A 25,171-nucleotide genomic window follows, 5' to 3' on the forward strand; every position below is an offset into this window, starting at 1 on the left:
ATTTAAGTTGATTCTAATTATTTTGCCATTAAAAACAATACTATGATAAATATCTTAATGCATGTATCATTTCCCACATGTGTGAATATATCTCTGCGATAAATTTCTAGGGATGAAATTGTCAGTGTATTTAAAATTTTCATAAGTATTGCCAAATTTACTTTCATAGAGGAAGTATACATTAGTGAAATATACTAGGGAGACTTTCCTACATCTTTGCCAAATCAGCATGTGACAATTTTTGCCTATATTTTGGTGAAACATATGCCATTATAGATTTAATTGCAATTTAAAATTTATCAGTGAGGTAGAGAGCCTTGTACACTTGTTTTCAACCTTTTGTATTTCTTTTTCTATTGGTCCGTTTTAGTGATTTGCAGAGGCTCTTTATATGTCATTTGTTTCATGACCTTGTTTATGGCTTTTTTTACTGGTGTGAATTTTTTTAAAATGTATTTATTACTTTTTGTTTTATGGCTTTTGGGTTTGTGATACATTTATAATGATCTTCCTCATTCTAATATTTAAAAAGCTACTGTATTTTCTTCTTATAGCTAAGTGAAATTTTAAGAATGTGGCATGCCAAATAAATGATGCAATTTAATCATGAAGTCTTTTAAATAAAAATTATTGTACATGTAAATAACCATGGTCACTGCCAAAAATTGAAATCCTATAGTTTTTAAGAATTCAAAATGCATCCTAAAATATTGATTGGCATTTTATGCAAAGGTAATAAACTCTTTATATATTTTCTATATTTTAAAGTAACTAGGGCAATTAAATAATTTCTTGTTGATTATATATATATGTATATATATGCATATATGTATAAATTTACATAATTCCTGAGACATTTCTGTATTAACTCTTACAGGGTATAACCATAAAAGAAATAATTTGCTGGTGTATTCTGTCGGCCTGATAGACACAAGATAGCCACAAGTCACTTTTAGATTTCAATCACATAATATTTTCTTTCTATATACCAGGTCTATGTTTTGTGATGGTGAGTTGGCATAAAGCTTATTGTTCTTTGAAATGATGTCATCACTTTAACTTGTTTTTAGGATCTTCTACAAAATATGTGGAATTAGAGGTCTTTTTTTCTTCCCCCCCTACATGTAATGGGAAATGTTCTTTTTATTTCCCCCCCACAAATTTACACATTAGCTTGCTATTTGTTTTTCTGATTACTGACATTTCTATACCACATTTTCTTTATCTATTTATATGTGGATGGACATTAGGTTGCTTCCACATCTTGGCTATTGTGAATAATGCTGCAATGAACACAGGTGTAAAACTATCTCTTTGAGATACTGAAATGTATTTTAAATTCAATATATTTTAAACTCTCACACTAAAACTATATATATATAGTACTTTTAAGAGTTAACTAAAAGTTTTAAAATATTTAAACAATGAGAGAACATACCTAAAGTCCTGCCCTCATCGCATTTTTTTTTCTCATTTTTTGGGTGGTCCTTTTCAGTTTTGAGCCTTATGCAAAAATATTTAACACATGACTGTGATCATTATATAGTACACATTGAATTCTGCCTTTTACAATTATCCGAAACACATACTTAAAGTTTTTACTTTTTAGTGGTGGCAGTGTTCCAGAAGGGGATGTGAGAGAATAGTCATGTCCCAGGTCTCGGGCCCCCTTGGGCTCGAGTTTGGGATGGGCCAAGTGAGCATCCTTGGCTTCATGCAGGAAAGAGTTCAAGAGTGAGCCATAGTAAAGTGAAAGGGAGTTTATTTAGAGAGATATACATTCGACAGACAGAATGTGGTCCATCTCAGAAGGTGAGAGGGGCCCTGAGGTGAGAGGGTGGTTAGTTTTTATGGGCTGGGTAATTTCAAATGCCAAGGAATGGGGGAGTTATTCCAACTATTTTGGGGACGGGGAGGGGATTTCCATGAATTGGGCCACTGCCCACTTTTTAACCTCTAGGTTGGCCTCTGAACTGTCATGGTGTCTGTGGGCGTGTCATTTAGCATGCTAATATATTACAATAAGCGTATAAATGAGGCTCAAAGTCTATGGGAAGTTGAATCTTCCACCACCTTGGGCCTAGTTGGTTCTAACCAGTTTATGTCATATCCTCAATGGCTGTGGCATTCTTTTAATGGTTGTGTCCTGCCCCCTTCCTTCCTGTCTCAGTATAATAGTCTTTTAAAATGTATTTAGTAATTCAATCAACCTGTGTTGTATTTTATACATATGCTGAGATATAGCAATCTATATTTTTTCTAAATTTACAGCAAATTTTCCTAACCCAGTTCAGGGACTAGTTCATCTTTTTCCGCTAATTAAAAAAACCATCTTTGCCATATATTATTCTGAGTTCTGCCTCCTAACTGCATGATCTTGTAATTTTTAATATGTTAAAATCAGAGTTATACCACAATTGAGTATATATGCTACTATGTTAGAATTGACAGAAAAGTTAAAATATAATTAAAAATTTAATTTCAAGATTCAATGTTTGTGGAACCCCTGAAGTACTTCTGAAACAGGAGGGAAGGGGGCGGAGCACAACCTTTCAAAGAATGACATAGTCATAGGACATGACAAAAACTGGTTAGAACCAACTAGGTCCTGATGGCGGAAGATTGGACTTCCAGTGGACCTTGAGCCTCATTGTAATACATTAGCATCTAAATGACACACCCACCAGTGCCACGACAGTTCAGAGACCAACTGTAAGAGGTTAAAAAGTGGGCGGTAGCCCAATTCCTGGAAATCCTCATCCCTTCCCCAAAATAGTTGGAATAATCTTCCCACTCAGCCTATGAAATTACCCAGCCCATAAAAACTAACCCACCCCATACTCTGGGGCCTCTCACCTTCTGAGATGGCCTACACTCCATCCGTGGAGTGTGTTTCTCTCTAAATAAATCCACTTCTTACCTATCACTTTGTCTCTCACTGAATTCTTTCTGCGTCAAGACAACATCAAGAACCTGAGCTTCATTAAGTCCTAAGACCAGGTGTGTGATCACAATTAAAAGCCCGTGGGTTCAAGTCCCAATCTGAGTTATACGGTTTCACTTCTGCAAAGCTCTTAAGGTATGATGGTTTAGAAAGACCTTGGCTATAATTGGATGTTGAACTTTAACTTGTAGCCTATGAGGATTTCTCAAAGCGTTTTAGGAAAGCATATGAGAAGATCACATCTGTATTTGAAATGATAATTTAAAAAGCGGTTACCTTTAGGGGAGAATAGTACTTCATTTGGGAAGCAGCTGCAATAATCCAGGGGAGAGAAACTGAAATTGAAGTCCTGCACTAGGGCAGAATGAGTAAAATTGGGGAGGTGGGGTCAGATTCAAAGATATCCCATAAAGAAGGAGGCATAAATAGTCTTTAACACCATAGAGTACAGGGTTTGAATCCTGTCTGATGTTTCCCAGTTTATGAAAATATAGAAAGTATCTGAGAAATATATACGTTTACAAGGTATAAACTTTTAACACCAGAGTAGTACAAACAGATACTGGTCCAGACATGACCTTTCATTTTGCAGTTCTGCAGCTCTCTTTAACTATTGACCAGAGGAGGCCACATGGCTAGGGAACAGCAGAGCTGAGATTTGAACACAGGCAGTCTAGCTACAGAGTCCACGTTCTTTACTACTCTGCTATCAATATTTGATTCTGAGTTGTGCGGACTCATCCTGTGAAAATCAAGAGGCAAATACAGTTTGGAATACTGTATAAAGGTGATATACAGGTGAGAGGAAAACCAAAAGAGATGATACCCTTCTATGCCAAGTTAAGAAGCGTGGACTTTGGATCTTAAAGGCAATGGGGAAAACCACTGAAATTTTTTAAGCAGAAGTGACATGATCAGACTTGAATGCATGCAAGATATCTCTGGTGTGTTTTGCTCTTTTGAGTTTCCTTTGCACTTTAACATAATTTTCACTTTCATTCCAGTAGTTGAGCCTTCTCCAACCATCGCATGCATTTAGTTGTTTACCATTTTTTCCTAAGAAAAAACTACACTTTAAGCAAAATTCATTTTTTATCCATTGAACAAATATTAGTACACATTAGTTAATTAAAAAACACTATTTCAAAGAATCTACGAAAATAAGAAGCTTACAAAAAAGGTAAACTAGGGAATAATGATTTGCATAAAACAATACTTATATTTATAAATTTGTAAAATTTCAAATCTATGTCTTTCAAATCTACTAGAGGAAAATTGTCTGAATGGATTTGTTTTCCATATATTAAAGGATCATTGTATAAAATGAAACACATGTATATATATATATATATATATTTTTTTTTTTTTGCGGTACCTGGGCCTCTCACTCTTGTGGCGTCTCCCGTTGTGGAGCACAGGCTCCGGACGCGCAGGCTCAGCGGCCATGGCTCACGGGCCCAGCCGCTCCGCGGCATGTGGGATCTTCCCGGACCGGGGCACGAACCTGTGTCCCCTGCATCGGCAGGCGGACTCTCAACCACTGCGCTACCAGGGAAGCCCCATATATATTTTTTAAGATTCAAATGACCTACTTAAAAACTACAATTACTAGCTAAACCAGTCAAACAACTGGTTTTGAAAACAAGTTTTAAAGCCCCTGATTATCAGTTTGAATACTCCAACTGTGATGGCAGAATGTCCTATCTTTCAGTAATTAGAAAGGATGATGTTACCGCATATTTTAGGAGAATTTAAATAAAAATCCCTCAAACAGAGAATGACAACTTACAGTCTAACCAACTCTGACACATTGTTTTCATTCATTTGATAGAAAGGGAGGGGAATATATATATATATATATATATATATATATCACATAATATATCAATTACAGCATAAGCAAAAACTCTAAATTTCAGCATATCAGTTTTATAAAGCAGTTTAAGTTATGGTGATTTAGCAGAACACAGGAAAGCAAGAAAATGTGTTCACACTTATACCAAATTAAGGATGTTGACTTATGTTACTAATGTGTGCAACTTTAACTTTGTTTAACACTGTCTGCCAAAATAAACTTAACCCCATAACTTAAAACATGTATGTACATAAGAGTTTATTGTGTACAGTTAATGCCACTGTTTTGGCTGCAATAAAATTGATCTTGAAATTTAAAAAATATATTAAAATAATATATGCTATATTATATATAATAACATAATACAAAATAAACTTTCCTATTGCCTGTCTAAAATCAGACCTTTTGTTTAAGGGCTTTGAATTCAATTCAATTCTCCCAAGTTTTTTTTTTAAATCCATCGATCAATTAATTTTCTGCAACATCGGGTCTTAGTTGCAGTGTGCGGGTTCCAGAGCGTGTGGGCTCTGTAGTTTGCAGCACGCAGTCTCTCTGGTTGTGAGGCGCTGGCTCAGTAGTTGCGGCAGGTGGGCTTAGTTGCCCTGCAGTATGTGGGATCTTAGTTCCCCGAATCAGGGATCAAACCCGTGTCCTCTGCACTGCAAGATGGATTCTTAACCACTGGACCACCAGGGAAATTCCTCTCCCAAGTTTTAAGAATGTGGAAGTTAAACTCTACAATATTACACGAGGAAAAGTCTCCAGAATATGATATATATCTGTCACAAACTGCCCCTAAGACAAAGGGGAGCTATTCTTACTAGTTCAGAAAAATTTGGATATTTTTGGGGTTTTTTACTTTTATTTTTAAAAAGTTTTTATTGGAGTATAGTTAATTCACAATGTTGTGTTAGTTTCAGGTGTACAGCAAAGTGAATCAGTTGTACATATATTATACATATATCTACTCTTTTATAGATGCTTTTCCCAAACAGGTCATTCCAGAGTATCGAGTAGAGTTCCAGATGTTTTTAAAAAGTAGATTTTACAGAGGTTAAAATCGAAATGGTTGTGGAACCAGAAGGAAAATACGACAGAAAAACTTTTCTATAATTTGTTCAAGCTGAAGATTCTCATATTTTATTCAAAAAGTACAAAATGGAGTCATAGAGTCACCAAAAAATAATAGTGTGTTTTGACCGTTGAGTAATGAAGCTGATTTTTTTCACGAGATTTAAGAGTCACACAGAGTTTAAGACTAAAAATATGTGTCTTTTCCTCAGCCAGGAGCAACAGAGTGAGACCAGCCAAGAAGAGTGAGTCATATGACCACAGTTTGACACAGTTGCCAATGCTGTTTTCCATTTCATGTGTCCTCTGGAAGGGCGAAAGTGGAAAAGCAGACCCAGTTGTGAAGTTTAGCTTTTTCACATTCTGCCAGCTACCCTATGATGGCGTTATATGTTGTATTAGGACTAGAAATGGGACTTTAGTTCTAATACCTAAATTTCCCCTCTATCCAAGTTCTTAAAATGTGTCGAAAATAGAGAGCATTGTGAAGTTAATTTCTCCTTATGTCATTGGACAGTCTAACTTGGTATTTTGTTCTCTCAATGACTTTAATTAAAATTATACTAACACAACAATGTAAAGCAATTATACTCCAATAAAGATGTAAAAAAATATATATATATAGTATTCACAGGAAAAAAAGAAATTCGGAGTTAAAAAGAATACCATGAAAGGGCAGTGCTTTTATAGAAACAATTTAAACTGGACTGACTGTCCACCGTCTCAGTATACTTGCTAAGGAAGCTAAGGGCTCATTTAATTTTCGTGTTAGCTTTGCTTCAAAAACTAACAGCCACATTCCCAGGACATGGCCAGCCCTTAATCAAATAAAATGTTTATTGATTTCCCACTTGGTCCTTCCACTCAGCTGCTAAGTACATAGACGGTTCTGAAGAAATCAGACTTTCATTGAATGTATGTGTCATATCAATGCACCACTGCCAACTTGAAGAAACTTAGAGTAACGCCTAAGATTTATTGAGTGTTTATAAATGGGGCCAGAAGCTTTGCATGAATTACCTCGTGTAATCTTCAGGACAGTTCTGAGTATTATAAGCAATTTTAATTTGCAGATAAGGACACAGGCTTAGGAAAGTTATGAAACTTGTCTCAGGTCAGTCAAAGGGATACACAGCTGTATGTTTGCATCTGCTGAGTAATAGCTGGGGTTTCTGGGACTCCAGTGCCAGAAAGATCCTGCAAAATGCAGACTTGGATGATAGGGATGGAAAAGAAGGTGTGCTAAAATCAGGTCCCAGAGGCTCAGTCCTAATCTTGCCTTCCTGACCAGGGACAATCTTGACCAGGCCTGTCTGATCACACTTCAAGGAATATGGCTCGTGGCAGGTTCTCAGAGCAAACTTAACTCTACACAAGCCAGGGACAGGTGTGGGGAGAGGGGACTGAGAAATGGAAAACGTGGGAACGCTGTCCAGGCGGGGGGAAGAGAGGCGGTGGGCCTCCAGGCAGGTACCCCTTTGCAGCCCACACAGGTGCCAGACACTGACATGAAAAAGCAGCGAGCTCCGGGAGAGGCCTTCCTGCGCCGCCCGAACGCTAGGCCAAGGCTTATCCCTGACCTTGGTATATATAGACAGATACCCGCGACAGCTCAAAGCCGAGGAGCTGCGGCGGCAAGGGCGCGCAACACGACGGTCTGGAATACGCCCGACGCGAGGAAGCATCCGAGCGCGGCCGGAACGGCACTTTACCCGCGATCCGCCCCGGCCGCCAGCCCCTCCCAGCATCTCTTCTCTGTCAGCCGGAGCCCGGCCCCGGAGGTCCCAGGACGTCACAGAAGTGCGTTCGAGGCTCCAGCCCGCCCCCTGCGCGCCTTCCTTTTCCTCCCGTTCGGTGACGCGGAGGCCCGGGCCGCGCTTGCTGACACACTCACACGCTCGCTTCGGCCCGGCCTGCGACTACCCCCCAGCCCAACCATGGCGGCACTCACACGCCTCTCCTCCAGCCTGCGGTTCTGCCCCTCCGCCCGCCGCCCCGGGGGCGCCTGGTCCAAGGTAAAAGTGCGGGTGAAGAGCAAGGCCGCGTGTCGAACGAGTGCGGACGAACTCCCGAGTGGTGCCAGCGTTTTCTCCTCTGCCCGTACCCACCCGCTCCAGTCCGGGAGCCGGCATCCAGGGCCCCGAGACGCGACGACGCCTTCCTTGCCTGGCCGCTCTGCCGCATGGCCTCTTTGGCTTGGTTCTGCACCTGCTTTCCCGATGGGGCGAAACGAGGCAAAGAAGCGCGCAGAGAGGCTGAGGGGCAGGAGGACGCCTGGCAGCGCCGCCGCGCCCTTCGGGGCTCGCTCGCGTCCTTCCCGGCACGCGTCTCCGCTTCCTTGGCAGCCTTCTGGGAGGGGGCTCTGGCGGCCGAAACGGGACGAGGAGGGTTCGCTTGTTTAAAGGGGGCAAGGGGCGACGGCTGTAGCTGGTAGGTTTGCGCTCCGATATGGGAATCTCGGGGCAGGGGCGCCTCTAGAGGCCCGGAACCCAGCGCAGGGCTAGTCAGGGGTCGGCTTGAGTTCACCGCCAAGGGGATGGAACGTTGCGCCCCACCTCCCGGATAGGGCTGCGCCGCACCTCTGCGGTGGGACGGGGAACCCGGACTGGAGCCCTTGCCTGGGCGTTTTTTACCTCCCCACGCGGAGGAGCCTGTAGAGGATAGGCGGTGGCTAGAGCGCGGGCTTTGGGCGCCGGCGTCCCTTCTTCCAAGGCTCCTCGGGATTTCCGATTTCAAAGCCTTTTGCAAACCTTGTTCCGCCTTCACTGCAAACACGTTACGAGTGGTAGTATTCTGAGGCATTCGCGGCGCGATTGTTGGCTGATGTGTGGTCTTTTTTTGCTCCATGCTCTGTCCCCGCCTGTAAGCCCACGTCCCGGTGCGGTTCCTATTCCGAGTCCTCGGACAGGACCAGAGCTCTGAGTCTTGGAGGGTGGCTTACCTCGGCTACGTCCATCACCACGGGAGCCTTTACTTGGAAGAGACAAGGAAAAGTGATGTTTTTACTTAGCAGCGTTTTGAATAATAGTTCCGAGCTTAAAAGCGTGCCTTGCACACTTGAATACTCAGGGAACTCCTGCCCCGTCCCATTGCTCTCCCTTCTTCCCCACGTCCACCCTCTGAGAGCGGTGAACGCAGAGGAGCCACCAAGCCCCGTAGGTAAGGGCTAGGATGATTTAGACCTGGACCGGTTTACTCATAAATGCTTCTTAGGAAGCATTTTGATAATTGCAGATAGCTTTGGATATGTAAAGCATTATTAAAAGGGAACTTGACCTTCAGTCAGATTGCTGTGGGCGCTGAAACTAATGCAAATCAGGACACAGCGATATCCTTGGGCCAAGGTCAATATCATTCCTTCTTTTGACAGTTACTTATTTGCCTAAGTGTAACTTACTCATTTTCTTCAGTATATTGTTAAACTATTCCCGAAACCCAGCAAACCTCTTCTTAGATGGCCGAGCTACAAATTACGGGTTTTTCTATATCTCATCTCTCCTTTCAGGTTTGATTATCATCCAGCTTCCCTGTGTTCCTTCGGTGCTTGGCACTTAGGGCTCTTACTGCTTATTTAGCCCTTAAATCCTTACCTCCTGCTTGCGTTAACTGTGACACTTGTGTACTTGTTTAACTTTTTGAATGTGTGTACATTGTCTTCATAACCAGATGAAATTTGCAGAGACCATATTGTATGCCTTATTCTCTGTCTCTCTCAACATTACACACTACCCTGCATAGAATAGACATTCAACATGTTTCATAGGTGGATGAGAGAACGCTGTGGGAAACTTATGTGGTAACCTTGAGAATTTTTCTGCTAAACATACCCAACAGGTAAAATGAGATAGGTTTTTTTCTTTTTTATTTATGATAAACATGTCTTTCAAACTTGAGTTTGCATCAGAATTAACTGGAGGCTTTATTAAATAGATTGCTGTGTTCATCCCCAGAATTTCTGATTTAGTAGGTCCTGGCTGGAGCCCCATACTCTGCATTAATAAGTTCCCATTTGATAATGCTTCAGGTCTGAAGACTGCACTTTCAGAGCCATTGCCATTGACTTCGACTAAAATAGACTGTTGACTTAAAATATATATATATATATGCACAACGTGAGAGTTGCGAGTTAAGTTTTATTTCGGGCAAAATGAGGACTGCAGCCCAGGAGACAGCGTTTCAGGTAACTCTGAAACTGCTCGGAGGAGGCCAGGGGAGGGGCCAGGATATTTAGAAGTTTTGCAACAAAGAGCAGGTAATTGGGAACATCAAAAGATTGTTGTTAAATAAAGAAAACCAGATATCTCAAGTTTAGGAATTAAGCACTTTTTTTCTCTGTATGGGAAGATGCAAGAGTCTGGGCTCACTGAAATCACTCCTTTGATATGCACCTATCTGGGGCCTGTATTTTTACATCCTGAGTTTCCTCAGGGCTCCCTGCAGGGAGTGGCGGCAGTCTGATGGCTGCTAGATGGTAGGTATTCTTTTCAGCCCTGAGTTTTTTCAGGGCTCATCAGCTCACATTGGAGGGCTTGCAATCACTGGTGACGGTGACATTCTTTGTTTACTAATATGGCAGGAAATATTCAATTTCTCAGCCTACTTATTCAGACTATCAAACTTTTAATTTCTAAGATTAAAAATATGTTTTTGTGTGTATGTGTGTGTTAAGACAGAATCACATAACTCCTTGCTACTTGAGGGTAGGGAAGAGGAGAAAGCTGTTTGTAACTCAAGCCCTTTCCTTTCTATCCCCGCCTCTACTTATTTCCCTGTGTTTGGGCAGTATGCCAGAGTATACCAACCTCCTCATCTGACCTTGACCAAGGTTGAAATTTAAAAGGCCAAAGGTCATTTGGGCAACCTATACCTTTGCAGGTCTCATTTGACTTTCAGTATAGTTCTCCTAAATTTTCTTTTGTATTAATTAACACTTTTTATGAAAGGAGTTTTTGGAGGAAGAAGAATGACAGAGCTCATTTTTGCTGCTAAAAGGACCCCCTCGGGTTCTCTGTCTGGGAGACTGATAGGCCGTGGATGTGGGCTGGTTAAGGGACAGCATCTCAGGAGTCAGGTGTCATTCTCTCTACTCCCTCTCTTTCTAGGTTGACTATATAATGAGAATAAAGGAGAGAGGATGTTGAGTATGAGTGATTGATTACAACACAATCGACTTTATCATTTTTTCCTGTCCATATTGTGGATGAAGTGTAAAGAGGGAAACAGTTTAAAACTGATGGTGAATGCTCGCTAGATAGCCTGATTTGCAACAAATAGTACACTGGGGTAAGACTAACCATGCCTCTCTTGCAGATAACAGTTTGCTACTTTTCTCCAGCATCCATAAACTTCAGGCCCCTTAGGGGAATGAGTTTTTTGGTGTGCTGTTCTTTACTTGTCCTTTCAGGAGGCATTCTTTGACACCCAAGATTGGATCAGGATCCAAATATGTAGTATTTGTAGTATTGAGAGCAACAGTTGTGTCTTAATCCTTACTATCGATAGATTGAAATAAATAGTGCAGAACTTGGCACATAAATTTTGTCACAGGAAATATTTGTTGGTTGTGTTGCTATCAGAAATTGATGCTTGATGACACTGATATTGTGAATTTGAGTTCCAGTATACAGGTTATCTACTTTCTTTCACTTTTCCGAGGGGCCGCAAATGACACAGAGTTTTCCTTATATAATAAAAGATATGGATCATAAGGGGATTCTGGTGATAATCTGTGGGTAGAGTATGTCCATCCTACTCCTAAGATGAACTACTTACAGCCCAACTCTTTCAAAGATGAGCTAGTGAAATTGTATAGATAAAAATTGAATACATCGCTATACATGGAAAGCAAATGCATGTTTCCAAATGTTTATTCACTTAAAAATGTTTTTTAATGTTTTAGGGATGTGTTTGCTACTTTTCAACCAGCACACGTCACCATACCAAATTTTATATGGATCCAGTGGAAGCGGTAAAAGACGTCCCTGATGGTGCAACAGTACTGGTTGGTGGTGAGTAATAGTATTGTTTTTCTTTTTATGGTAACAGACTTATGTTTTTAGCAAAGCAGGGAAATTACAATGGCAAAGTATGTAGATTAGAAATGCCAATTATTTTCCTGCTTAGTTAATAAATGCCAAATATTGGAAATGCCAATTATTTTATTACTTATTTATTCATTATCTTATTTTTATTTATTAATTACATATTATCTATTTTTTATTAGTGTCCCCTTCCTGAAAGCTTAGCAAGGTTTAGCACTTTATGTTTTACCTTTTCTTTCCTTTTGTGTTTCTATTATTTTGAAAAGCTGATGCCTTAAATGGTGGTATCTTATTAGTAGTTTTGAAAAATCCGTAGATTCTTGGGAATTCATTGATCTCATCAGCCCACAGCTAGTCACTCTTTTTGTTTCTCCTCATTTTATGAGTTTGAGAGCACATATGCCTCAATCTGTTAGTGAGTCTCCCAAGGTCTTTGCTTCTCTTTGTTTAGAATATCTTTTAGCACCACTGTCTCACACTCATAATTGCTTTACAATGGTGTGTTAGTTTCTGCTTTATAACAAAGTGAATCAGTTATACATATACATATGTTCCCATATCTCTTGCCTCTTGTGTCTCCCTCCCTCCCACCCTCCCTAACCCACCCATCTAGGTGGTCACAAAGCACCAAGCTGATCTCCCTGTGCTATGCGGCTGCTTCCCACTAGCTATCTATTTTACGTTTGGTACTGTATATATGTCCATGCCACTCTATCACTTTGTCACAGCTTACCTTTCCCCCTCCCTATATCCTCAAGTCCATTCTCTAGTAGGTCTGTGTCTTTATTCCTGTCTTACCCCTAGGTTCTTCATGACATTTTTTTCCGTAAATTCCATATATGTGTGTTAGCATACGGTATTTGTCTTTCTCCTTCTGACTTATTTCGCTCTGTATGACGGACTCTAAGTCCATCCACCTCATTACAAATATCTCAATTTCGTTTCTTTTTATGGCTGAGTAATATTCCATTGTATATATGTGCCACAGCTTCTTTATCCATTCATCCGATGATGGACACTTAGGTTGTTTCCATCTCCTGGCTATTGTAAATAGAGCTGCAATGAACATTTTGGTACATGACTCTTTTTGAATTATGGTTTTCTCAGGGTATATGCCCTGTAGTGGGATTGCTGGGTCATATGGTAGTTCTATTTGTAGTTTTTTAAGGAACCTCCATACTGTTCTCCATAGTGGCTGTACCAATTCACATTCCCACCAGCAGTGCAAGAGTGTTCCCTTTTCTCCACACCCTCTGCAGAATTTATTGTTTCTAGATTTTTTGATGATGGTCATTCTGACTGGTGTGAGATGATATCTCATTGTAGTTTCGATTTGCACTTCTCTATTGATTAATGATGTTGAGCATTCTTTCTTGTGTTTGTTGGCAGTTTGTATATCTTCTTTGGAGAAATGTCTATTTAGGTCTTCTGCCCATTTTGTTTTTTTTGTTATTGAGCTGCATGAGCTGCTTGTAAATTTTGGAGATTAATCCTTTGTCAATTGCTTCATTTGCAAATATTTTCTCCCATTCTGAGGGTTATCTTTTGGTCTTGTTTATGGTTCCCATTGCTGTGCAAAAGCTTTGAAGTTTCATTAGGTCCCATTTGTTTATTTTTGTTTTTATTTGCATTTCTCTAGGAGGTGGGTCAAAAAGGATCTTGCTGTGATTTATGTCATAGAATGTTCTGCCTATGTATTCCTCTAAGACTTTGATAGTTTCTGGCCTTACATTTAGGTCTTTAATCCATTTAGAGCTTATTTTTGTGTATGGTGTTAGGGAGTGATGTAATCTCATACTTTTACATGTACCTGGACAGTTTTCCCAGCACCACTTATTGAAGAGGCTGTCCTTTCTCCACTGTACATTCCTGCCTCCTTTATCAAAGATAAGGTGACCATATGTGCGTGGGTGTATCTCTGGGCTTTCTATTCTTTTCCATTGATCTGTGTTTCTGTTTTTGTGCCAGTTACCATACTATCTTGATTACTGTAGCTTTGTAGTATAGTCTGAAGTCAGGGAGCCTGATTCCTCCAGCTCCGTTTTTCTTTTTCAAGGTTGCTTTGGCTATTAGGAGTCTTTTGTGTTTCCATACAAATTGTGAAATTTTTTGTTCTAGTTCTGTGAAAAATGCCCATGGTAGTTTGATAGGGATTGCATTGAATCTGTAGATTGCTTTGGGTAGTAGAGTCGTTTTCACAATGCTGATTCTTCCAATCCAAGAACATGGTATATCTCTCCATCTATTTGTATCATGTTTAATTTCTTTCATCAGTGTCTTACAATTTTCTGCATACAGGTCTTTTGTCTCCGTAGGTGGGTTTATTCCTAGATTTTTTTTTTGTTGTGGTACACGGGCCTCTCACCGTTGTGGCCCCTCCATATGCAGAGCACAGGCTCCAGATGCACAGGCCCAACGGCCACGGCTCACGGGCCCAGGTGCTCCGTGGCACGTGGGATCCTCCCGGTCTGGGGCACGAACCCGTGTCCCCTGCATCGGCAGACAGACTCCCAACCACTGCGCCACCAGGGAAGCCCCTATTCCTAGATATTTTATTCTTTTTGTTGTAATGGTAAATGGGAGTCTTTTCTTGATTTCACTTTCAGATTTTTCATCATCAGTGTATAGGAATGCCAGAGATTTCTGTGCATTAATTTTGTATCCTGCTACTTTACCAAATTCACTGATTAGCTCTAGTAGTTTCCTGGTAGCATCTTTAGGATTCTCTATATAGAGTATCATGTCATCTGCAAACACTGACAGCTTTACTTCTTCTTTTCCGATTTGGATTCCTTTTATTTCCTTTTCTTCTCTGATTGCTGTGGCTAAAACTTCCAAGACTATGTTGAATAAGAGAGGTGAGAATGGGCAACCTTGTCTTGTTCCTGATCTTAGTGGAAATGGTTTCAGTTTTTCACCATTGAGGATGATGTTGGCTGTAGGTTTGTCATATATGATCTTTATTATGTTGAGGAAAGTTCCCTCTATGCCTACTTTCTGCAGGGTTTTTATCATAAATGGGTGTTGAATTTTGTCGAAAGCTTTCTCTGCATCTATTGAGATGACCATATGGTTTTTCTCCTTCAGTTTGTTAATATGGTGTATCACATTGATTGGTTTGCGTATATTGAAAACTCCTTGCATTCCTAGGATAAACCCCACTTGATCATGGTGTATGATCCTTTTAATATGCTGTTGGATTCTGTTTGCTAGCATTTTATTAGGATTTCTGCATCTATGTTCATCAGTGATATTGGCCTGTAGTTTTCTTTCTTTGTGACATCCTTGTCTGCTTTTGGTATCAGGGTGATGGTGGCCTCATAGAATGAGTTTGGGAATGTTCCTCCCTCTGCTATATTTTGGAAGAGTTTGAGAAGGATAGGTGTTAGCTCTTCTCTAAATGTTTGATAGAATTCGCCTGTGAAGCCATCTGGTCCTGGGCTTTTGTCTGTTGGAAGATTTTTACTCAGTTTCAATTTCAGTGCTTGTGATTGGTCTGTTCATATTTTGTATTTCTTCCTGGTTCAGTCTTGGCAGGTTGTGCATTTCTAAGAATTTGTCCATTTCTTCCAGGTTGTCCATTTTACTGGCATAGAGTTGCTTGTAGTAATCTCTCATGATCTTTTGTATTTCTGCAGTGTCAGTTGTTACTTCTCCTTTTTCATTTCTAATTCTATTGATTTGAGTCTTCTCCCTTTTTTTCTTGATGAGTCTGGCTAATGGTTTATCAATTTTATTTATCTTTTCAAACAACCAGCTTTTAGTTTTATTGATCTTTGGTATTGCTTCTTTCATTTCTTTTATTTCTGATCTGATTTTTATGATTTCTTTCCTTCTGCTAACTTTCGGGGTTTTTTGTTCTTCTTTCTCTAATTGCTTTATGTGCAATGTTAGGTTGTTTATTCAAGATGTTTCCTGTTTCTTAAGGTAGGATTGTATTGCTATAAACTTCCCTCTTAGAACTGTTTTTGCCGCATCCCATAGGTTTTGGGTCGTCGTGTGTCCATTGTCATTTGTTTCTAGGTATTTTTTAATTTCCTCTTTGATTTCTTCAGTGATCACTTTGTTATTAAGTAGTGTATTGTTTAGCCTCCATGTGTTTGTACTTTTTACAGATCTTTTCCTGTAATTGATATCTAGTCTCATAGCTTTGTGGTCAGTAAAGATACTTGATACAGTTTCAATTTTCTTAAATTTACCAAGGCTTGATTTGTGACCCAAGATATGATTTTTCCTGGAGAATGTTCCATGAGCACTTGAGAAAGATGTGTATTCTGTTATTTTTGGATGGAGTGTCCTATAAATATCAATTAAGTCCATCTTGTTTAATGTGTCAGTTAAAGCTTGTGTTTCCTTATTTATTTTCATTTTGGATGATCTGTCCATTGGTGAAAGTGGGGTGTTAAAGTCCCCTACTATGAATGTGTTACTGTCAATTTCCCCTTTTATGGCTGTTAGTATTTGCCTTATGTATTGAGGTGCTCCTATGTTGGGTGCATAAATATTTACAATTGTTATATCTTCTTCTTGGATCGATCCCTTGATCATTATGTAGTGTCCTTCATTGTCTCTTCTAATAGTCTTTATTTTAAAGTCCATTTTGTCTGATATGAGATTTGCTACTGTAGCTTTCTTTTGGTTTCCATTTGCATGGAATATCTTTTTCCATCCCCTCACTTTCAGTCTGTATGTGTCTTTATGTCTGAAGTGGGTCTCTTGTAGACAGCATATATATGGGTCTTGTTTTTGTATCCATTCAGCCAGTCTGTGTCTTTTGGTGGGAACATTTAGTGTATTTACATTTAAGGTAATTTTGATATGTATGTTCCTATTACCATTTTCTTAATTGTTTTGGGTTTGTTATTGTAGGTCTTTTCCTTCTCTTGTGTTTCTTGCCTAGAGAAGGTCCTTTAGCATTTGTTGTAAAGCTGGTTTGGTGGTGCTGAACTCTCTCAGCTTTTGCTTTTCTGTAAAGGTTTTAATTTCTCCATCAAATCTGAATGAGATCCTTGCTGGGTAGAGTAATCTTGGTTGTAGGTTTTTGTCCTTCATCACTTTAAATAAGTCCTTCCAGTCCCTTGTGGCTTGCAGAGTTTCTGCTGAAAGATCAGCAGTTAACCTTATGGGGATTCCCTTGTGTGTTATTTTTTGTTTTTCCCTTGCTGATTTTAATATGTATGTTTTCTTTGTATTTAATTTTTGACAGTTTGATTAATATGTGTCGTGGCATGTTTCTCCTTGGATTTATCCTGTGGGACTCTCTGTGCTTCCTGGACTTGATTAACTATTTCCTTTCCCATATTAGGGAAGTTTTCAACTATAATCTCTTCAAATATTTTCTCAGTCCCTTTCTTTTTCTCTTCTTCTGGAACCCCTATAATTTGCATGGTGGTGCGTTTAATGTTGTCCCAGAGGTTTCTGAGACAGTCCTCAGTTCTTTTCATTCTTTTTTCTTTATTCTGCTCTGCAGTAGTTATTTCCACTATTTTATATTCCAGGTCACTTATCCGTTCTTCTGCCTCAGTTATTCTGCTATTGATCTCTTCCAGAGTATTTTTAATTTCATTTATTGTGTTCTTCATCATTGTTTGTTTTATCTTTAGTTCTTCTAGGTCCTTGTTAAATGTTTTCTTGCACTTTGTCTATTCTATTTCCAAGATTTTGGATCATGTTTACTATCATTATTCTGAATTCTTTTTCAGGCAGACTGCCTATTTCCTCTTCATTTGTTAGGTCTGGTGGGTTTTTATCTTGCTGCTTCATCTGCTGTGTGTTTTTCTGTCTTCTCATTTTGCTTCTCTTACTGTCTTTGGGGTCTCCTTTTTGCAGGCTGCAGGTTCGTAGTTCCCGTTGTTTTTGATGTCTGTCTCCAGTGGCTAAAGTTGTTTCAGTGGGATGTGCAGGCTTCCTGGTGGAGGGGACTAGTGCCTGTGTTTTGGTGGATGAGGCTGGATCTTGCCTTTCTGGTGGGCAGGTCCACGTCTGGTGGTGTGTTTTGGGGTGTCTGTGGACTTATTATGATTTTAGGCAGTGTCTCTACTAATGGGTGGGGTTGTGTTCCTGTCTTGCTAGTTGTTTGGCATAGGGTGTCCAGCACTGTAGCTTGCTGGTCGTTGAGTGAAGCTGGATGTTGGTGTTGAGATGGAGATCCCTGGGAGATTTTCACCATTTGATATTAGGTGAAGCTGGGAGGTCTCTTGTGGACCAGTGTCCTGAAGTTGGCTCTCGCACCTCAGAGGCACAGCACTGACTCCTGGCTGCAGCACCAAGAGCCCTTCATCCACACGGCTCAGAATAAAAGGGAGAAAAAGTAGAAAGAAAGAAAGAGGATAAAAGAAAATAAAGTAAGGTAAAATAAAATAGTTATTAAAATAAAAAAGTGTTAAGAAAAACTATTTTTTTAAAGTAAAAAAAAAAATCAGAAAAACGGATGTATAGAACCCTAGGACAAATGGTGAAAGCAAAGCTATACAGACAAAATCTTGCACAGAAGCAGACACATACACACTCACGAAAAGAGGAAAAGGGGAAAAAATAAACCTTGCTCTCAAAGTCCACCTCCTCAATTTGGGATGATTCGTTGTCTATTCATGTATTCCACAGATGCAGGGTACATCAAGTTGATTGTGGAGATTTAATCCGCTGCTCCTGAGGCTGCTGGGAGAGATTTCCCTTTCTCTTCTTTGTTCTCACAGTTCCCAGGGGCTCAGCTTTGGATTTGGCCCCGCCTCTGCCTGTATGTCTCCTGAGGGCTTCTGTTATTCGCTCAGACAGGACGGGGTTAAAGGAGCCGCTGATTCGGGGGCTCTGGCTCGCTCAGGCCGGGGGGAGGGAGGGGCACGGAGTGCGGGACGAGCCTGCGGCGGAGAGGCCAGAGTGACGTTGCACTAGCTTGATGTGCGCCGTGCGTTCTCGCGGGGAAGTTGTCCCTGTATCCCGGGACCCTGGCAGTGGCGGGCTGCACAGGCTCCCCGTAAGGTAGGTGTGGAGAGTGACCTGTGCTCGCTCACACGTTTCTTGGTGGCGGCAGCAGCAGCCTTAGCGTCTCATGCCCGTTTCTGGGGTCTGCTCTGTTAGCCGCGGTTCACGCCCGTCTCTGGAGCTCCTTTAAGCAGCACTCTTAATCCCCTCTCCTCGCGCACCAAGAAACAAAGAGGGAAGAAAAAGTCTCTTGCCTCTTTGGCAGGCCCAGACTTTTTCCGGGATTCCCTCCCGGCTAGCCGTGGTGCATTAAATCCCTGCAGGCTGTGTTCACGCTCATTCTACAGAAGCCGGAGCCTCAGCCACCAGCCCCACCCACCCCTGTGGGTGCGCAGACAAGCCTCTTAGGCTGGTGAGTGCTGGTCGTCACCGATCCTCTGTGCGGGGAATCTCCCCGCTTTTCCCTCCACAACCCTGTGGCTGCGCTCTCCTCCGCGGCCCTGAAGCTCCCCTCCTCCTTCGCCCGCAGTCTTCGCCCGCGAATGGGCTTCCTAGTGTGTGGAAAGTTTCCTCCTTCACAGCTCCCTGCCACTGGTGCAGGTCCCGTCCCTATCCTTTTGTCTCTGTTTATTCTTCTTTCTGTTGCCCTACCCAGGTACGTGGGGAGTTTCTTGCCTTTTGGGAGGTCTGAGGTCTTCTGCCAGCGTTCAGTAGGTGTTCTGTAGGAGTTGTTCCACGTGTAGATGTATTTCTGGTGTATCTGTGGGGTGGAAGGTGATCCCCGCGTCTTACTCTTCCGCTGTCTTCCCCTTCTCTCTATCCTGATTCTTATATTGTACATTTCTTTGGATTTCTTGGCCTTGGTCACAAAAATCAAGGCTTATTTTTAAGCCTGCTCTTCATTCATTCAACTCAGCAGTCATTGGTCTTTAGACCCAATACCATTTGAGGAATTGTGGAAGATGTAAAGAAATGAAAGTCATTGGCTTAGGCTTCTGGATCTGCAAAATCAACTCAGGCATATAAAAGAAACATGCTTGAAAAAGTGACTGTACAAAGGTTCAATTTTAAAGTGGGAAAATAATAGAGATGTAGTTAAGTGCAAGAAGAACGACGTGTAGCCGTATTAGCACGTTGCACTTGGCCTTATACTTATGAATCAAGACTTGACAGTGATGTCTGGTATTATATAACGATGTAAAACATTTGGATACAGCTGTATGACCATTTATTTTATTTTTTCTGGGGTTAATTTGTGCTTTTATAAGTGAAACAAAAGTTTTGCCAAAAATGTCTGTCCTGAGTGTGAATTCTTTTTTTTTTTTTTTTGAGACTTTTTTTAAAGCAGTTTTAGGTTTACAACAAACTGGACAGGAAGGTACAGAAATTCCTCATGACCCCCCTCCTCACACATGCATAGCTATTATCAAGAGTGGTAGCTTTTTTTTTTTAAACCAGGGATGAACTGCCTTGACACATCATAATCAACAAGTCCACAGTTCATCTTAAGGTTCACTTTAACAAAGTGAATATTATTGCATGTTCTATGGGTTTGGACAAAAGTATAATGACATATATCCATCATTATAATGTCATACAAAGTATGTCACTGCTCATAAAAACTTATATACTCTGTGTATTCATCTACCCCCTCCCCTCAAATTCCTGGCACCAGGAATTTGATCTTTTTATTGTGTATTTATTAAGTTGCTGAGATATGCCTGTGCATTTTGCTTAGTAGGTCTAATAATGTGTTGGTATATTTTCTTTTTATTAAAAAGAATGACACATACATTTCCCTAAAAGAACATTACCCTCTACACAAATTGTTTATCTTTTTGGCTCATTATAGGTTTTGGGTTATGTGGAATTCCAGAGAATCTTATAGGAGCTTTGCTAAAGACTGGAGTAAAAGGACTAACTGCAGTCAGCAACAATGCAGGGTAAGCGTGCATTTTTAAAACAATTGGCTTGAAAGAAATGACAGTCCTCCATGATACTGAAATGAAGTCTATCAGTGAAATGAAAAATTTCCCTATTGACAAGAGCAATATGCTCAAGGATCAAAAGATAATGTTTATTGGGACTTCCGCTGCAGTCCAGTGGTTAAGACTCCGCGCTTCCACTGCAGGGGGTATGGGTTTGATCAGGGAAACCAAGATCCTGCAATAAAAAAAGAAGTATGTTCAAATTGAGTCCTTCATTTTAAAATTTAAAGAGGTTCCTTTATGTTGTATGTTATTGTAGATCCTTATTTATAAAGGAAGATGGACATCTATTTGAAATCTGTTTCAAGTCTTTTCTTTTGGTTATGCCCTTACCCTAGACGATACATAAAGAATACCATCAATCATTACAAATGTTGCTGTTCTTGGTAAAAGGAGGAGGGTATGCAGCTGGCACTTAAGCCAGTAGGCTCACATATCAAAATGGTCAAAAATGAGCCATAACATTTTAATGATGAATGGCCTGCATATTAAGATATATTTAGTTATCAAGGAAAAAGCTATTTTTGTGAAAAATGGTAAATTGTCAGCTCTCTTTTAATAATGAAGGACTTTAAAGATCTTAAAAATTAAAGAAATTAACCGAATTGGCAGTTAGTTTAGTCTGTTATCATAAATGCAATTTAGAAAAAATAGCACAGATTACTTAGGAAACAAAACTGATCTACATTTGTGCTCATTTTTTCCTTTGCTGAGTTTATTTATGCTATTATTTTCATTTGGAAGGCTCTCCACTTCTCTGCCTATCCACATCTTTCCCATCTTACAGAAGAAGCCCTATCTAATTATAGAGCTGCTCTAGCCTTCATTGATCTTTCCCCTTTCTGAATGCCTTTGGAGATGGTTAGCCTTTCTTTATGTACTGAATTGTATTTATTATCTCTGATGTATATTACAGGCCAATCCTGTTACTTGGAGTAGTTTTCTTTGTTCTTTTTATTTATTTTTTGGCTGCCCCACGCGGCATGTGGGATCTCAGTTCCCCCACCAGGGATCAAACCTGCGCCCCCTGCAGTGGAATCGTAGAGTCTTAACTACTGAACCGCCAGGGAAGTCCCTAGAGTAGTTTTCTATTTCCTGCTATGCTTAGCCTATAGTCTCAGAATCACCGAGAGTTGGAGCTGGACGGGATTGTAGAGATCATCTGTTCCAGTTCCCTCATTTAACAGGGGAAACTCATCTGTAATCCAGGAAGTAACTTGTTCATGATCACTTGGTATTTCTTAAACACATCCTGTGCCCTTTGAGCGGACTTTATATTTATTAAAAATACTTTTGATTATCAGTACTTGGTTGGGTTTTCCTGTTAGCTCAGTGCTTACAAGGAGTGGTGTAGATCAATGTAAATTTTCGATGCAGAGTAGGTACCAATAACCTACTTCGCTGAACTCAAAGAAGGCACTTTGCACACCCTCATTGGAAGTTGATTCTCATAATTAGAGGAGTCTAAATCCTTGAGGTCTATAGGGATAAGGGCTTTGTTTTGATCCTTAGAGTCAGATAAATGAGGACAACTTAGCATCACTTTATTGGAGAACCAACGACATGGTTTGAGTTGTTGGGTAAATGTAGAGAACATGGAATTAGAAGTAATGGTTATCACCAATATGTGGAATCGAAAAGAATGATACAAATGAACTTATTTACAAAATGGAAATAGACTCAGACATAGAAAACAAACTTATGGTTACCAAAGGGGAAAGGGGGCAGGGGAAGGATAAATTAGGAGTTTGGGATTAACAGATATATACTACTATATGTAAAATAGATAAACAAGGACCTACTGTATAGCACAGGGAACTATATTCAATACCTTGTAACAACCTATAATGGAAAAGAATCTGAAAAAGAATGTATATGAATATATAACCAAATCACTTTGCTGTACAGCTGAAACTAATACATTGTAAATCAACTATACTTCAATTTTAAAAAAAAGAAGTAATGGCTATTTTCTCGTAAGACTCCATCTATATAAGTTCTGCCTGAATTGGAAGTCTTTCCAAAGCTCAGGATTCCTGATTGTCTCCTTTTGTTTTATTTGCTTTTAATGATCACTAAGACCTGTTGGCCTGAGGTACCACTTACTTTGCTATGGAGTATTAACTGTTAGTCTTGATACGACAAACCCTACCTTAGGATCATTCAGATGAATTAATACTTTGATATGGGTTGATTAGGAAGGCAGGAAAATTGCAGATGTTCCTTTGATTTTTGGAAGACTTTGACATATGAATTATAAGCCTGTATAAACCAAAAGTTTCATGATATGCTATATATCAACCAATTAAATCACAGAGCCCAGGGAAGAATAGGTGTGCTATATTAGTTATTTTCATTTCCTTGTGACAAGGTAATTTTGGATTACAGTTCTTGAAGGTGGGGGTTTAGACAACTCCAAGGGCAGCCCCACTTACATGTAGAAGACTAATAAATACTAACAGGTAATATGTGCAGCACTCCTCCCATATCCATGATTTTGCTTTACGTGGTTTCAGTTATCTATGGTCAACCTTGGTCTGAAAATATTAAATGGAAAATTCCAGAAATAAACAATTCATAAGTTTTAAGTTCCAGGCTATTCTGAGTAGTGTGATGAAGTCTCGGACCCTCCTGCTCTGTCTTGCCCTGGATGTGAATCATACCTTTGTGCAGTGTACCCCTCCAGCTGGTCACTTAGTAGCCACCCCGGTTATCAGATCCATGGTCATCAGATCCACTGTTGCCGTATCCTCGGTTATCAGATCCATGATCTGTATCGCAGTGCTTGTGTCCAAGGAACCCTTATTTTACTTAATAATGGCCCCCAAGTGCAAGATTATTATTAACAGTGGAGAGCTGTTTCTTCCAGCCCTGGGCCTGATGGGATGAGGGGAGGGGGCTGTTTGGACCCAGAAGAAAGCCTTATGGAGAGGGCTATCCAATGTGCTGCAGCCTGCCAGGGAGAGAGCCAAGGGAATAGATGTCCTGCTACCATTCTCCCCCCACACCCCCCCCAACCCCCCTGGTGGTGCCTTACACTGGCTGAACCCAGTCAGCAATGGATGGGCCCAATCAGAAGCCAGAGGGCAGGGCACCCCATGATTCAGTCTACATAGGGCAGCTGCCCCAGGCTAGAGGTTGGAGAATGGATCCGGAGGGACACATAGCAAATATCCAGCATGAAGACTTGATGATTTTCATTTTTATTACAAAGAAGCCAGTGAGGAGGGGGAAAGTGAAATCAAGCAATAAATTCATTTGACAAATGGTTAACAGATGTTTATGTAGAACGCTATCTGGAGGAAGAGTTTCCAAGAGAGATGGAAAGCCAGTTCAAAGCCCCTAGAGAGGATGTCTGGTATGTTTGACGGACTGTAAGGAGGCCAGCAGAGGTAGAGAAGTGAGCAAAAAGGAAAATGGGAGGAGTGAGGTCAGAGGTGTGAAAGGGCATTCCATCCCAGCCTTGCAGTCCACTCTAGAGACATTTGCTTTTACTCTAAATAAATGGGTACCAAGGCAGGGTTTTGAGCAGAGCAGTGACATGATCTGACATATTTTATTTTATACTTGTATTTTTGGCTGTCATTTTATGAGTAGATCGTAGCAGGCAGGATTAGAAACAAGAAAGGTTACTGCAGTATCCAGGAAAGAGATGGGCCGGTCCCAGAGAGGGAGTGAGAAATGCTCAGATTCTGGATAGATTCTGAAGATAGAGTCAGGATTTTCCAATAAAGTTGCTGTGGAATGTGTGTGTCAGAGATCACACCATGAATTTTGTTCTGAAGTAGTGAGGATGGGGCTGCCATCAGGTGAGATGAGGAAGGTTGCAGATGGAGCTGAATTGAGGGGAACAGAATTGTTTACCTGAAGAACTGAAGGCCTAGCTAGATGGTAATTAGCAGTAGGTAAAAAACAAACAAAAAACATAAAGCGTTTTGTGTAATGTTTTGCAAGACTGACTTCTTAGTGATTTGTAGCCCTCTAGTGGACAAGTGTGTTATCAATCTTCAGGGAATTTTCACATCTCAAAAATGCACTCTTGAAAATACTTGTTATTTAGGCTTTAGTCTTCTTTTGAACCAAGTAAGAATAAATCATGCAGGTATTTCTTTTACACTCATGGTGGGTGGGAAATGTTATTAGATTCAATATTGGAAGCTAGGACTATAAACAAGTCTATCAGGAGGTTGACAGTTACCTGTTACCTGAACTACTTTAAGGTATTCAGTGTGTCGGGACAGTTGGGGGGAGGTTAGAGGCTTGGAAATGCATTCTGAGAATTAGGAAAGAGTTAGTTGAGTGGGAATGGCCATTTGTGGGCATGAGAATGAGGAGGGAGAGTGAAGTCGAA

At 40.4% G+C, this 25,171-nt stretch overlaps 1 protein-coding gene across 1 annotated transcript in view; it reads left to right on the forward strand.

The window, feature by feature from the left end:
• Positions 1–7,669: 7,669 nt before the first annotated feature.
• The window catches only part of OXCT1 (3-oxoacid CoA-transferase 1), a 142,747-nt gene continuing 125,245 nt past the window's right edge, over positions 7,670–25,171 (forward strand). The window contains exons 1-3 of the mRNA XM_032626760.1: positions 7,670–7,885; positions 11,770–11,878; positions 20,685–20,775. Of these exons, the coding sequence (XP_032482651.1) occupies positions 7,808–7,885; positions 11,770–11,878; positions 20,685–20,775 (278 nt within the window). The 5' untranslated portion in view covers positions 7,670–7,807. The remainder of the gene's footprint in view (positions 7,886–11,769; positions 11,879–20,684; positions 20,776–25,171) is intronic.

This window comes from Phocoena sinus, chromosome 3 (assembly GCF_008692025.1).
Source record: "Phocoena sinus isolate mPhoSin1 chromosome 3, mPhoSin1.pri, whole genome shotgun sequence".
NCBI lineage: Eukaryota > Metazoa > Chordata > Mammalia > Artiodactyla > Phocoenidae > Phocoena > Phocoena sinus.